Source organism: Drosophila arizonae, chromosome 4 (assembly GCF_054131065.1).
Source record: "Drosophila arizonae isolate 15081-1271.41 chromosome 4, UAZ_ARI_1.0, whole genome shotgun sequence".
NCBI lineage: Eukaryota > Metazoa > Arthropoda > Insecta > Diptera > Drosophilidae > Drosophila > Drosophila arizonae.
Genome location: NC_142924.1, coordinates 15,013,866 through 15,027,436, shown reverse-complemented (window position 1 = coordinate 15,027,436; position 13,571 = coordinate 15,013,866). Strand labels below are relative to the sequence as shown.

Sequence of the window (13,571 nt, the reverse complement as noted above, 5' to 3'; positions counted from 1 at the left end):
CGTACTAAGTTCGGTATTCTTCCTCGCATTTCGCTTCTGTTTTCGCCTTGTCGCATATTATTGTTGTGCTTGTGGGCAGTCATCTTCGTGTTTTTCGACGAGCAGTTTGTGTTTTCGCTGCATCCAGCAGCTTTAGCTGAACTACGCATTAGGTTTTTGCAGCGTGCGTAAAAGAAAATTGTGTATTATACTTAAACTAAAAGAAAGAGCATATTATAAATTAAACAGTAATACATAGAGCAAACGACAGCCGTTAAATTTAGCTAAAAGCACAAACAAGCAACAGTGCAGACGGAACAGGAACTTTAAAAAATAAAACGCATATTCTCACGCATACACTAACAAGAGACACGACACATATAATACGAAGACCCACTCACACACACATAAGTGCAATACAAGGGCCGCTCTGGCAAAAAGTTTAGTTTAATCTGCATAAATTTATTTGTGCGCCACAACAATAACAAACACGTTATCTTTTGACGACGTGTTTAGTACAAATAGAAAAAAACAACAAGAGAATTTCAACTACTGAACGAACGTAGCATACTATAAATACCAAACACAGAGAAAAACAAAATGTCTACGACACCAAAATCGACAGAAGATTTGCTGGGTGGTAAGTTTGCGATCACACACTTACACAAATACATGCACACACACTCACACGCATACACATCAAAGAATGTGCAAATGTGTGTGTGTGTGTGCTGGTATTTGTCAATAGTAATAATAATAACAATGCAGTGCTTCTAGTATGACGTGTTGTTGTTATTATTGTTTGTGTTCAGTTAAAAATAGATGTTGCTTTTGATTTGTTTATGTGTCTGTATGTATTCATGTCAGTATGTCTCTCTATGGCAGTGTGTGTGTATAAGTTGGTATAACTGTAACCACATCTCCATTGCACTTGCCCATATACTATTTCAAGGCTCCAGTTTGTTATTGTCAGTCATGTTTTGTTTTGCTTTGCTTACGAATATATGTACAAGTGTGTGGCCACACGTACATATCTCTCGCTTGCGCAGCGCAGCAGCCGCCTGTCAGGCGATGACAACAACAAAGACTCGCAACTTCGCATCGAACAGAAAGCAGACAAAGAAGAAGTGGTATATGGAAGCAACGGAATTAGCGCCCCATTCATACATTCATACATACACATACATTTGTATGTACATACGTGTACAATATGCACTTTATATTTACGGTTGTATTTTGTATTTATCTTATTTTGGCAAATTGACGTCACGCGGCTTTTCTGTGAATATGTTTGTTTGTGTGCGAAATTTCGTTTAAAGGCAATTGTCGGAGGGCATTTGCCTTTGATTTGGCACTTGTTCTTGTTGTTTTTCGCAAAGTCCAGAAATTGCGACTTTAGCCTAGCCTATATTCGCTGCGACGCGTCGCTTGGGGTTCATTATCAAAAACGTGTGAGTGTGTTATATACATATGCATATATAATTTATATTTGTATGTAGCTTATTTACGGACACAAATGCGTGTGTGTATGTGATAAAAGTAAGCGAATCTGTGCGCCAATACCTATAAGCAGTCAACAAAAGGCGGTTCATTGGGCTGTACGCTTGACAGCCTCGGATCAGGGTTTAACAGCTGCGCATGATGCACACACACATACGTACACATGCACTCTTCAAGCGAAAGAGATAGAGACTGCAAGAAGAGAGTCGACGTCGGGCACTTTGCCTACGTGCTGTGAGTCAGCAAGCCATGTTTGTTTTGTTTTGCTACCCTTATTGCTGTTACTGGCTTTACCATTTCGCCGTAGAACCTGTTTATGGGTCAGCTTTGTTATTGTTTGGATTTTTATTTACCTGTAGAAGACTAAGACGCAGACGAAATTACCTGTCAGTTCTTGGGTATTTTGTTTTTCGCAAATTTGTGAAAGTCTGTCTGCGAATATTTAGTATAGTTTCGACAGGTCGTGCATCGAGATGATTGGTCTGCCACGTGAGTGTAGATGCGATTTTTTTTTCAGACCGTGGCGTAATTGATTGACAACCCTAGAACAGTTATGTCGATTATCAGCAACTAGTACTGTCACACAGTATCATGTAATTTGCACGCTGCTCTAATTGCAATCATCATCGTTCGCCGTTCGTCGTCTGCTTTATTTGAAAACGAAATTTTTGTTGATAGCCAGTAGACACAACAAAAAACATGCATGGGAAATACACTGAAACGGAAATTGTGTTTTGTTTGCGTTATCAATGGGGGCGCACGCTCGTACACACAAACCCACACACACGCAGATCGCACACATACAGAAAGAGATATATACGTGCATTTATACCTTGCACAAAACAAACAAAGGCAGTGGAGGCGGTTGTTTTGGTAGTTTTGTTTACGCTGTTAAAATTAACAGCTCTGTTAACGTGCAGCGCAGTGGTATCAAACGCCAAAAACAGCCGATAAGCAGACAAAATAAATGGGGCCACGACATCTGCCCACGCGCGGTTAAACTTTAGCATAGCAAAGTGAAGCTAAATAAAAAGCCAAAACAAGCTAAAGAAGTGAATGCTTTTAACTCTAGCAACGGAAGAGAGCGTAATTTGGCGGGCTCTGTTATACTGTAGACTAAATAGCGAAAGCAAGCTAAACCAGTGAATGCCGCCATGTAAGGAGAGAGAGAGCAAGCATTAATGCCGGACTCTGCTATGAAATGAAATGTAAAGCCAAAACAAGCTAAGGAAGAGAGAATCAGCAGCCGGTCTGGCTGCGGCATTCTGTTATACACATAAAATCTATTATACGATGCGTCAGCCAATTTCATCAATACGCAGCTGCTTGAAAATAATAAGCGCTGTTAATAGCAGAGTCTCAACTGCTAATACTTCTACTATAAATATGTGAATTAACATACGGTTAAATAATCATGTTAAAGCTAAATGCAAGAATATGCAGAAATTTGTTATGATGCTTAATCAACTTTTATTATAAATTCATTATCATCTTCATAAATAACTTTGACTGTCCTTTGTTTGCAGAATCTTGGATCGAATTGAGCGCAACAGCTGCCATGGCTGGCATAAAGAGTCCCGACAGAATTACACCTCTGCCATTTGCCAGTGGGGAGGAATATTTACGTTTGCTGCGCGAGGCGCAGCGCGAATCAAATCAGTCCAGTCGCGTCGTGTCTCTGGCCAGCTCGCGTCGCGACACGCCCCACGATAGCCCCAAGAGTCCGCCAAACAGTCCGCAATCGGAGCTGTGCCCGGACGACGAGCTGCGAAATGTTTATATCAATTATTGGACTAAGGTGAGTCAAGAAGATAAAGATTAACTTGACCTTGTCACTTTGGAGCTTGAACTAATTATATATGCATCAACCGAAACAGAATAGCGACAAACAAAACACCGATAATGCCGATTGGTTGCAGAACTGGAACCGCGGCACCGATGAACAGCCACCGAAGTAAGCGACATTGTTGTTTCGCATTATTATATTGGTTTTTTTTTTCAATGCCTTTTATTTACTTCTTATTCACTGCTGCTGCAGAGATTGGAAATTTGAGCGCTCCAATGACGATGATGATGACGAGAAGAAGAAGAGCTCGGGTTACTCTATACGCTTAAAGCGTCTGGGCGCCAACTCGCTGTTCTCCCGCGAAATATTGTACTCATTGCTGGTCACTAATGTGCTCTCATTGCTCCTGGGCGCTGGCTTCGGGTAAATTATATAATTATATTATCAAATTGTGTTAAGTGATACTACAAAACAATTGTCCCTCCTTTATTTATAGCCTTTGGCTGAGCAAGCGCGGAATACTCCTCACCCGCGTGGTCATTGACTGAAAGACACTATAAATAACATAAACACGACGTTTTAATCAACAACAATATGCACATCATAACCATTTACCGACAGGCGAAACAGAACATTAAACGTTCCATTTTGAGTGAAGAAGCAGTGTCAACAACCAGCCAAACGTATTCCAGCCCACATAACACAACGCAACACAAAGAAACAAATAATCTACAGCACATTATGTCCATAAAATACATCTAATGATAGTAGAGTACATAAGCATAACTATGTAATTTGTAAGCAACAAGCTAACGGCTAGGCAAAGGGATTCAAACTGATTTTTCTATATACACATCAATTTTATACAGTTTTTATATAAGGAAAACAACAGCTTCATAAACACGAACTAAACTCAAAATAAACAGACGAGCGGTCTAAAGCTTATTCAATATCCTTGCAAAAGATTTGTCGCTCTTTCAGAGTTTAGACAACTATATACATACAATCATCATTCGCCAAAAAATATATATATAAAAGCAAAAACAACAAAAATGCATTCTAAGAACTTTGACTTTAAATATATACGTATATATATACACACATATATATATTCATATAGACATATTATAGCTGAATCGTGTAGAAAGAAACATATGTATGTATATCAATCATTATAATTTGTCCTCTTATTTTCTAGCATAGAAGAGTGAAAAGTGAAAACTGAAAAGTTCGGTATGCAGCTACGACTATCCCCGAAATAAAAATGCATACAAACCACACACATACACACATTAGCTTTAAGTTAAGAATGTAACCGTTTTTATATTAAAAATATTTTTCAACACGTATTTAAAACCGACTCAAAATGTATTTTTGTTACTTGAACTTGAAGACAGAGAAACAAAATCAAAATAACAGAAAGAGTACATCAGGTGATAGAAGCAGTTTGTATAGATTATATATGTACATATATATATATTTATGTATATATATTAGATTTGTGATGATTCACTTAGACGTCAACAAATGAGTAATAAACAATAATTTGCCGCTTTCGTCATATTCATAGGAAATTTTGCTTTTGCCTGAATGTAAGATATGAATTAGCTATTTATAGATAGATTTTATAGATCTTAATGATAAATTAGATTATTGAAGTTGTAATTGCGTTTTAAATAGCTTCTACTTAGTTGTCAAGAAGTGATTAATCGAAAATTATTTACTTTCGCCATATCTATAGAAAATTTTGCATTTGTTTATAAGATATAATTTAGCTATTTATCAGCCAAGCTCTTATGATTAAATAAATATAATACAAAGAGATTAGATATGGAACCAGTAATTGCGTTTTAAATAGCTGTACTTGACATTTATATATAGTTTGCAGCAGAATTTGTATTGAGGCAGATCAGTGAATAAGAAGCTCAAGAAGAAGAACTCAACTCAAGAACCCAACTCCAGCATAAACGTTAAGTTAGCTGCGGAACGACCCTTATGAACTTCCGTTCATATTGTGTTCAAGTCCCAAAGAAAAAACGTGATTTTGAATGTTGCATAGCATTTCATTTGTATTAAGTAATAATGACTAAATACTTAGGTGATTAACACAGTTCCATAACTCATACATATTTATGTGGCAATTGATGCCAAAAGGGTTAACGCATTAATATCTGACTGCTCCTCAGTAGAAGCGTTGAACCTAAAATAATATTTAAAAATTGTTTTTATATTCCTTCAGTTTTTTTTTTCTTTGTCTCAATTTGCGGACAAAATGAATTTGAAAATGGCGATCGCCAGGTGAACGCCTTTGATTTCTTGCTAGTTGACAGCCTTTGCAAAGGTGAATCGCGGCAAATGGTTTGCCAATTTAAGTACAGCACATGGGAATATATAACTATGTTTTATATAATTGTATATATATCTATATATATATATGTATGTATGTGTATGTAAATAGTGGTGGTTATCTAATAATTGTAATATAACTATGCTTGAGCCTGTTTCGTAGACATCGAGAGAGCAAGAGAACGTGAAAAAAGAGTGCATCGACAAAAGTGGTGTGCCATAGGTGCAATTTGAGCCTCAGCCTGGGCTAATCCTTGCCAGCGTCGGCTGCATTTTGTGCGGTGGGTGTGCTACTGGTGTTGGCGTCCTCTGTGTCAGCTGCCGGCGGTGGCGTTGGGGTGCGCAATGCTCGCTCAAATTCGGCCACCAGCTCATCGTCCTCGTGCCACTGCTGCAGCTCGTCGCTCTGCCAATTGTCCAGCGCGGCGTCCACATCGTATTGCGGCGATTGCAACGACTCGCCGGTCACATCCACCAGTCGTGTGCGCAATCTATTCGAGATCTGCTCCAGCTCCGTGAACTTACGCTTGATTGCCTGTCCCAGCTGCAGGTGACGCAGCTTCAGAGATTCTTCGAACTGATCGATGGCAGTGTCCACGTTTGAGGCGGCGCCACTAGAAGTCAGTGGCCGCACATGCACTTCCAAGCCGCCCGTTACACGACCGCTGAAGTCGACTATGTTGTGCCAGCCATTGGGCCAGCTGGCGCCTGTTCCGCTCTGGTTGAGATTCAAGGCAACGAATCCAATGATGGCATCCGCGGAAGGCGATGGCTCTGTGCCCACGTTTAGATATCTCTTCTTCCACACTTTCAATATAAACAGTTTCTGCGGCTGCAAAGCGAAATTCATTTTTAAATTGTAACTCATTATTTGAACGCCAGCGTTGCCAGATCGTCAGAGAGCTGCAACGGTTATTTGAATTGCCACTCACATTGCTCAGATAATCGGCGCTCACTTTCACCTGGAACTCGCTGTGCCACTGCGGCGTCGTCGAGCGCTCCACAATGGGCGTGGCATAGACCAAGCCCTCGTGCGAATTGTAGGTCTGCGCATCGGTGCAGTCCAAAGCCTGGAAGGTCACATAGGTGCTGGGCGGCTCGTCAGGCAGCCGCTTCGGCTGCTGCTTCATGCAACGCTTACCGTAGCCCCGATTCAGCGGCAGCCCAGCAGCGCCAACAATTTGCAAGCTGAAGCTAAACTGACTCCCAGTGGCGGGTGCAGCGGGCACCGCCTTTGGCACAGCAACGGACGTGGTGCCCAGCGCACTCTGGAGCATGTCCAGCAGATCTGAGGTGCGTCTCAACGGCGGCTGTTGTTGATTGTTTTCCACATCGAAGCCACGCAGCTGCTTCAAATGTGCTATTTGCGATTCGCTGCCAATGGCCAGCAGCACATTCAGCTCACCCAGCTTCTGCTGGGACTCGGCATGCAGAATGGGCGTCCAGCCATCATTGGAAATTACAGGCAGCTGAGGGTAGGAAGATGGGACAGTAAGATAAGAGAGAAGAGATAGATAAGATATGGAGCTCTGCACTCACTTTGCCCTTGCATAGATGATTGGTGATGGCGGCATCTCTGTAGGCTGTAAAGAACTTATGCAGCGGCAGACGCACCTCCCCGCCCAGTGGACGCAGTTCCAGCAGCAGCTGTTGCCGCTCCACGCTCTGCAGAAACTTCTCATCGTTGATGATGGCGAACTGTTCCTGCAGCTGGAAGACACCTTGGGGATTTGCCTCAATAATGAGCTCCTGGGCTTGCCAGAAGGGCTGCAGCACCAGCTCCTTGCAGTTGGCGGCATCTTTGGCCGACAAGTGACACGTCTCGCCAGCAAAGATATAGCCACGCAGCAGACGTACTTTGGTCGTCTCGGCCATGAAATTGACTATATCCAATGAAGCTTTGTTGTTGTTATTGTTGGCAACTAGTGAAGATGTCGCAATACCCCTTGAATTACCCTGCTCGCTGTTGTTCTGGTTCTTGCCTGGGGAAAGAGAGAGAGGGAGTAGAGATCAACGAGATTGCACTTCATGTAGATCATATATAGCTGGACTCCTTGCACCTTGAACTCCCAGCTGCCATGTGCTTAATATTGTATATAGTTTATATATATATTTGAGCTGAATCAGCAATGGAATACGTCGTTATCGCTTGCGTAAACCCATTCGAAGCTCAATGCGCTTGGAAGCAGGAATTGCCGATTAGATCATGTGCGCATCCCGTGTGCGAAAGATTGGGCAGTGGAGCAGAGCGCGAGAAAACACCGTTGAATGAAAGCTAATTTGTGAATTGACCTTGATTAATCAAATCGCGAATTCAATTAACCTATAACCTATCTCTTCGAGGTTTAATATTATTCAAGTACATTGATCATTAAGGATCATTTTTTATATTAAAGAGCTCAATTTATAAAATTGCAAAACTTTGATCAAAAATACTTCTCCAATATCAAAATTTACAGCTTCTCGACATTTTTACATAGCTCAATCGCTACCAATAACATTTGCCTGTTAAGCATGCAAACTTTAACATTCTGAGTTTATGATGCTCTGTTACATAACACTTACGTGTTATTAGCGCCATCTGCTGATAAAATTCGGCGCGCGACTTGGCAACATAACAAAATTCATAAGCTTTCATCCCACTGTGCCGCAACTTAAAATGTATTCATTAAAAATAAGCAGACAATGAAGGAAAAAACGTATGTATGTATGTATGACTATATATAAATATAAATAAATATTGTCGTACGCTGTGTGGCCAAAAGGTAAGTGAATATGATTTGTGGTGGATAATTAAACATAAAAAGACGAGAGAATTGTTCGATTTTTGGTCTTTTGCAAATAAACAAAAAATATTTATTGATTTTAACATGATGGGCAGCGTTTTTATAGTTTCAACCAATTGATCATAGAGCCGTATTAAAAGCAACAACAAAATTGTGATGTTGTTGCTGCTGGTGCAGTAGAGGTGTAGTTGTTGGTGTTCTTGTTGGTTCTGTTGTATCTGTTGTTGTAGCTGGTGTATCTGTTGCTGTTGATCGCGCCCACACGACTTTAGTCATATATATTCACCTGCAGCCGCTGCACCATGGTTGCTGTTGTTGTTGTTGTTGCTTTCATATGGCCCATTAGTCAGGGTCTTGTACATCATCAATTGCTGATCGTTACGCAAGCTGATCTTCAGATACAGACTGGCCAGATGTAGGTCGCGACGCTGAATGACAATGCACTTGCATTGCTCCAGCAGCGATTGCTGATAGAGTTCGGCCAATGGCAGTTGGCCCATGCCCAGCATCTCGTTCAGGCAGGTGCCCGGTTCGCGCCACCAGATCGTGAAATGAATACTGCCCATTTCCTTATCATCATTTTCCATTCCGGGCAACTGTATCTGTCGCTGCTGCGTCTGCCCGAAGCGTGTGCATTGGGTGAGACTTTGGAATTTCTCCGATTCGAATTGCATGATGTGGAACATGGGACCACGCGGCACTGAGGCAATCAGTTCATCAGACAGCTGGCATTCGACAGTGAAAATGGGTCGCACTTCGCTCTGGAGCAGCTCCATGCGTTTGGTGCCCTCCGCCTGGAGTGTCAATGCTTCCAAGTGCAGCTGCAGGGCATTCACCTGCTTGAACAGCTCTGGTGTCGCCTGATCTTGGGCCGCATGGCTCGATGGCAGCTCCTGTTCCGGTAGTACCTGCTCCGGCCACAGTTGCTCCACATTGTTAAGATGCGGCTGCTGCTGCTGTTTCAGCTTCAACTGATCCATGTTTGGCTCAGCGGCTGTGGCGAATAGTGCCACCAGATCGGCATCCAATTTCTTCATGGCCTCCATTAGCTCAACTTTGGCTGGTGCAGCAGATGCAATCGACGTGGCTGTACCTGAAATATATATCAATATATTTAAATATGACATACATATTTATAAATCAAGCGTGCAAAAATATTTCCAGAAGCTTTACAATTTCTTGAGAGTAGTCTCTTTTACTCGGGGCAGCGAGCGCGTGTCCGATCGCCACAACGTGGGTTTCTACAATGACGGCAGAGCCGAGGGTAACTGATATACATAGGGATGGATGGGCCGGCAACAGTCGACGCTAATCGCAGTTTATGCTTTGCTCTTCCGATTCCGAACTCTCGCTTACGCTCTCTGGTTCTCTCTCTTTCGCTCTTACGCTGTGACATTAACCAACGGAAGCTCACCGATGCTCCTACACTCTCTCAAAAGCTACCAATGACTGTTCTCCAACGGCGCAAAGCATGTATGCTTTTGCATAACTGTATTTATGAATTAACTTACATACTGTTCGCTGCCATTCATTTTACCACCATCAGCAATTAAATAACTACAAATTTACTCTCTTTTAAATTAAATATTTTTCATTTTTAATAAATTATTTCTGCTACTCAATAAAACAAAACAAAACAAAATTAACTAGATCAAATTGTTTCCGTCAAACATATCAGCATAGTACATATAGACTTTTTCTCAAAGTGTATATTAGCTAATTTAGCAACAAAATTGAAGACGAATTTCACATTTGATATTCAAATGGTTCTAGAACAAATGGAAATGTTTGTTCGATTTGTGTGTAGGTATGTAAGATTTTTCGAAGTGTATTTCTAATTTAGCAACAGAGTTGAACTCGCATTTGGTTTGACACTTAATTGGTTCAACGACAAATGGAAATTTTTGTATAAATTTGTAAAATTTTTACTGAAATACTATACTATAAATAATACGTCAATAATACGTAATATAGGGAAATGGAACACGTAGTTTAAAAATTCATATAATTAATTTTAGTATTTAATATAAATATTGGCCATCTGTTAATCTTGTTTTCCTTATTATTATTATTTTTTTTTGTATTTTGCATAGCAACAGAGCGAGATAAGCGTCCGGGTTCAACGACATAGCCTGGGTGAGATTCTACGTAAAGTACTACCAGACCTAGACATAGCCAGATAATAGCAGCCACTACCAATTATATGTAAATACATATACTATGTACCTGATTAAAACCCATAGAAATTCGTGTGGAACGAATTAGTCAGCAAAAGGCAATTGAAAAATGAAAGCTAAAATACTTGTAAAATGCTTTATCAAGGTCTTGTCCTATTGATTATGGCTTAGAAAGCTGCACATAAGAATATATGCATGTATGTATAGGATTACCTAAGCACATTGTTTTATATCAGCGTACGTAACAGCTGTGTTTCTATCAGTTTTACAAGATAAATTAACACTCAGAGTAGATAACACTTCGAACATACATATTTCCACACTTTCACTTGGAAATACTATATCTTGGTCTGCGCTCATACCACATACATATGCCATACCCTTGCTAACAGATTAAATTTATCCATTCGCCATTAGCCTTAAATGCCTGAAACACAGAATGTTTTTCTGCTTCTTTTTATCACAGTAGAAAAGCACAGCCGGCAAACTGGTGAGGTTTGTCGCAGCAACAACAACAAAACCACCATGAAATTGAGCATAAGAATGAGAGAGAGAGAGAGAGGGCGAGAGAGATAAAGTTTTTCGGTGTGCGTATGTCTTCCAGCTCTTACTGAACAGGAGCGGACTTTTCGAGTGACAGGTAAAGGTTTGGAGCATAACCATAGGCAAAGATTTACATACGCTTCTGTTAGTTATATATTTATTAAATTGCTGATTTTCATACGCTTCATTTAATTATATATTTATTAAATTGCTGATTCATTAAATAATAAATAGGAAATTGTTCATATCTGAAAGTTAGTGCTACAGCAACTTTTTTGTTGTCGCAGCAATAATTCAGAGCGCTGTAGCTTACGGCTTACGGGTTAAGCAATATTTATGTGTCGCCTCTGTGTCTCTCTTCGTTTTCGATAGGATAGGAGTGTGTGTGTGAGAGAGCCTGCACGTGTTTTCTATATAACACTATATCTGGGGTTTCGCTGTTTCGTTTTCGTTTGTTTGTTCGTATTCTCGAATTGCTTTGGCTGACGCGCCGCAATGGAAAGTTTTGTGCGCCATCTGCAAACTATGAGACACACTGCATACCCAACGTCGAAAACTATTTGAGGCAATGCAATTGTTGTTAATAAATTAAATTTGGCAATGATTTAATTACCAAGGCGAAGGCTGATCAAACAAATTGTCGCGTCGTCTCTTACGTAAGAATCAACAAACTGTTAAGAGCTACTTATTATAGCCATGATATTTATACGTACGTACAAATATTTTTATATATAAACCTATGCTGAATCGTAAAAATAAATAACATAAAAACAAAACAGAAAATATCCAAAATAAACAGAACCTGTGCGTCGGCAGAGACGAAACGACGGCAACGAACTCAAGAGCGTCATTTCGGTAATCATCACTAGTCGCAGCGGTAGTGGCAGAGCTTAAGATTGTGAGAGCGAACGCTCAAAAGCGCGAGAGAGCGGAAAAGCTTTGGCTTGACATGTGTATGTGCACTCACCTGCAATGCGCTCGCCCGGCTGCGTTTTAGAGCAGTTTTTGATGGTCAACTGATGATCCTGGCGCAGCGCAGCTGGCAGCGATGCCGGCGGTGGCAGCGGCAGTGGTGGCGGCACTGTTGAAGCCCCCACACGAACGGCTTTGTTGGCGCTGGCAGCAGCAGCGGCGAATAACATTTTAAAGCGCAATCGGATCTCACCGACTCTCAGCTGCTGTTGCTGTTGCACTTGACCCGACGTGCCACGACTCTCGACGTGACGATATAAAGCATAAATTTCGGTTTTATATTTGAAATTGCAACCGTCGACGTTGTTTGCTGCGTATTTGCGCTGCAGCGGCGCTCGCAGATGTAAACGTTCTGCTCCTGATGCTGTTTCCTTTGCTGCTGCTGCTGTTGTGGGCGGCGGCTGCGAAGGTCGGTTGTGGGCGTGGTCCTTGACGTCGCTACTGTCCACAAACTGAATAGATGGACTCTCGCGCAAACAATCTAAGAATAGCGCGAGGCTTTTACGGCGCACACAATAACGTAATTTATGATGACAATAATGAGGTTGATGGATATGATTATGCTGCTGCTTCTGCTGCTTGTTTGTCTTCCTCTGTCGTCGTCGCTGTTGACTTTGGTTTTGCCTTTTGATTTTATGTTTGTCAGCGCAGAGCTTTTTGATGCCTCTGTAGTTGCTGCTGCAAGCGTCACAGCTGATGCTGAAACTTGCTGCTGCTGCTGCGGCTGTTTCCTGCTGCTCACCCCAGCAGATGATTTTTGCTATTACAGCACCAACACCCAACAGCACCCCCGCACCGTATTGGTGAAATGTCGAGGCTTTCGGTTTCCCAGGGCTTTCGTTTAGGGACACTGACGTTTGCGCTTCGATCGATTTATCTGTTATGAAATTGATGCGGCTCACTTCGATTGCCGAATATGAAAATCTATTTAGCTCTGAATCATTTATTTCATTCGAATAGCAATAATTATACACATTCGTAGGAAGTACATATTCAGCTCTCATAGTTGTCTAACTGCACTTGCCATTTTTGTGTTAGCGCGCCGCATCACACACACATACACATAAACACTTCAGCACACACCTTTACACTCATTGATATGCACATAAATACCGATTTTCGGACTAAGTGCGTGCACTTTTTCACTGGTACTTTGCCTTAAAGAAGTTGGCACTTAAATCGAATTTTCAGACGCTTTTGATTGTGCGGATTTACCGCGTCGCACAGCATGCACAGGCGCAAGGTTGAAGGAAAACTGCAAAAGCTTTTGCCGCTAGGAAATAAGAATTACCTCAAAAATGTTTGCAAGTGTTGTCTGCATCTGCCGAAATGTCGCTTGGTTTTGATTTTCTTTAGGGTTGCGCCGCGATAGCACCATCTGGCAGCACCATTCTAAGTATTGCCACTAACCGGATTGGTTAGTGGTATTGCATAATGTCGCCGCACAGCTGACAGTGTTGGTAAACCCGCGATTTTAAAGTT

At 41.4% G+C, this 13,571-nt stretch overlaps 2 protein-coding genes across 10 annotated transcripts; one reads left to right on the top strand and one right to left on the bottom strand.

Moving 5' to 3' along the window:
• The first annotated feature begins 83 nt into the window (after positions 1–83).
• Positions 84–4,625, top strand: BNIP3 (BCL2 interacting protein 3). 2 transcript variants are annotated; one of them, XM_018008110.2, is made up of 5 exons: positions 84–619; positions 3,006–3,277; positions 3,357–3,433; positions 3,518–3,688; positions 3,762–4,625. In XM_018008110.2, exons 1-5 carry the CDS (start codon positions 580–582, stop codon positions 3,811–3,813), a joined length of 612 nt encoding a protein of 203 aa, XP_017863599.1. In that variant the 5' UTR covers positions 84–579; the 3' UTR covers positions 3,814–4,625. The 2 variants fall into 2 exon arrangements, with proteins under 2 accessions (XP_017863599.1, XP_017863600.1); XM_018008111.2 differs by lacking the exon at positions 84–619 and adding an exon at positions 1,938–1,968.
• Positions 4,626–5,307: 682 nt separating this feature from the next.
• Positions 5,308–13,524, bottom strand: LOC108613490 (uncharacterized). Of its 8 annotated transcripts, none has more exons than XM_018006987.2 (5): positions 12,085–13,373; positions 8,684–9,490; positions 7,151–7,593; positions 6,544–7,080; positions 5,308–6,443 (listed from the first exon to the last, which is right to left on the bottom strand). In XM_018006987.2, the coding sequence occupies exons 1-5, from the start codon at positions 13,091–13,093 to the stop codon at positions 5,859–5,861; spliced, it is 3,381 nt and encodes a 1,126-aa protein (XP_017862476.1). In that variant the 5' UTR covers positions 13,094–13,373; the 3' UTR covers positions 5,308–5,858. The 8 variants fall into 8 exon arrangements, with proteins under 8 accessions (XP_017862476.1, XP_017862480.1, XP_017862478.1 ...); XM_018006991.2 differs by lacking the exon at positions 12,085–13,373 and adding an exon at positions 9,909–12,008; XM_018006989.2 differs by lacking the exon at positions 12,085–13,373 and adding an exon at positions 9,571–9,890.
• Between the last annotated feature and the right edge of the window lie 47 nt (positions 13,525–13,571).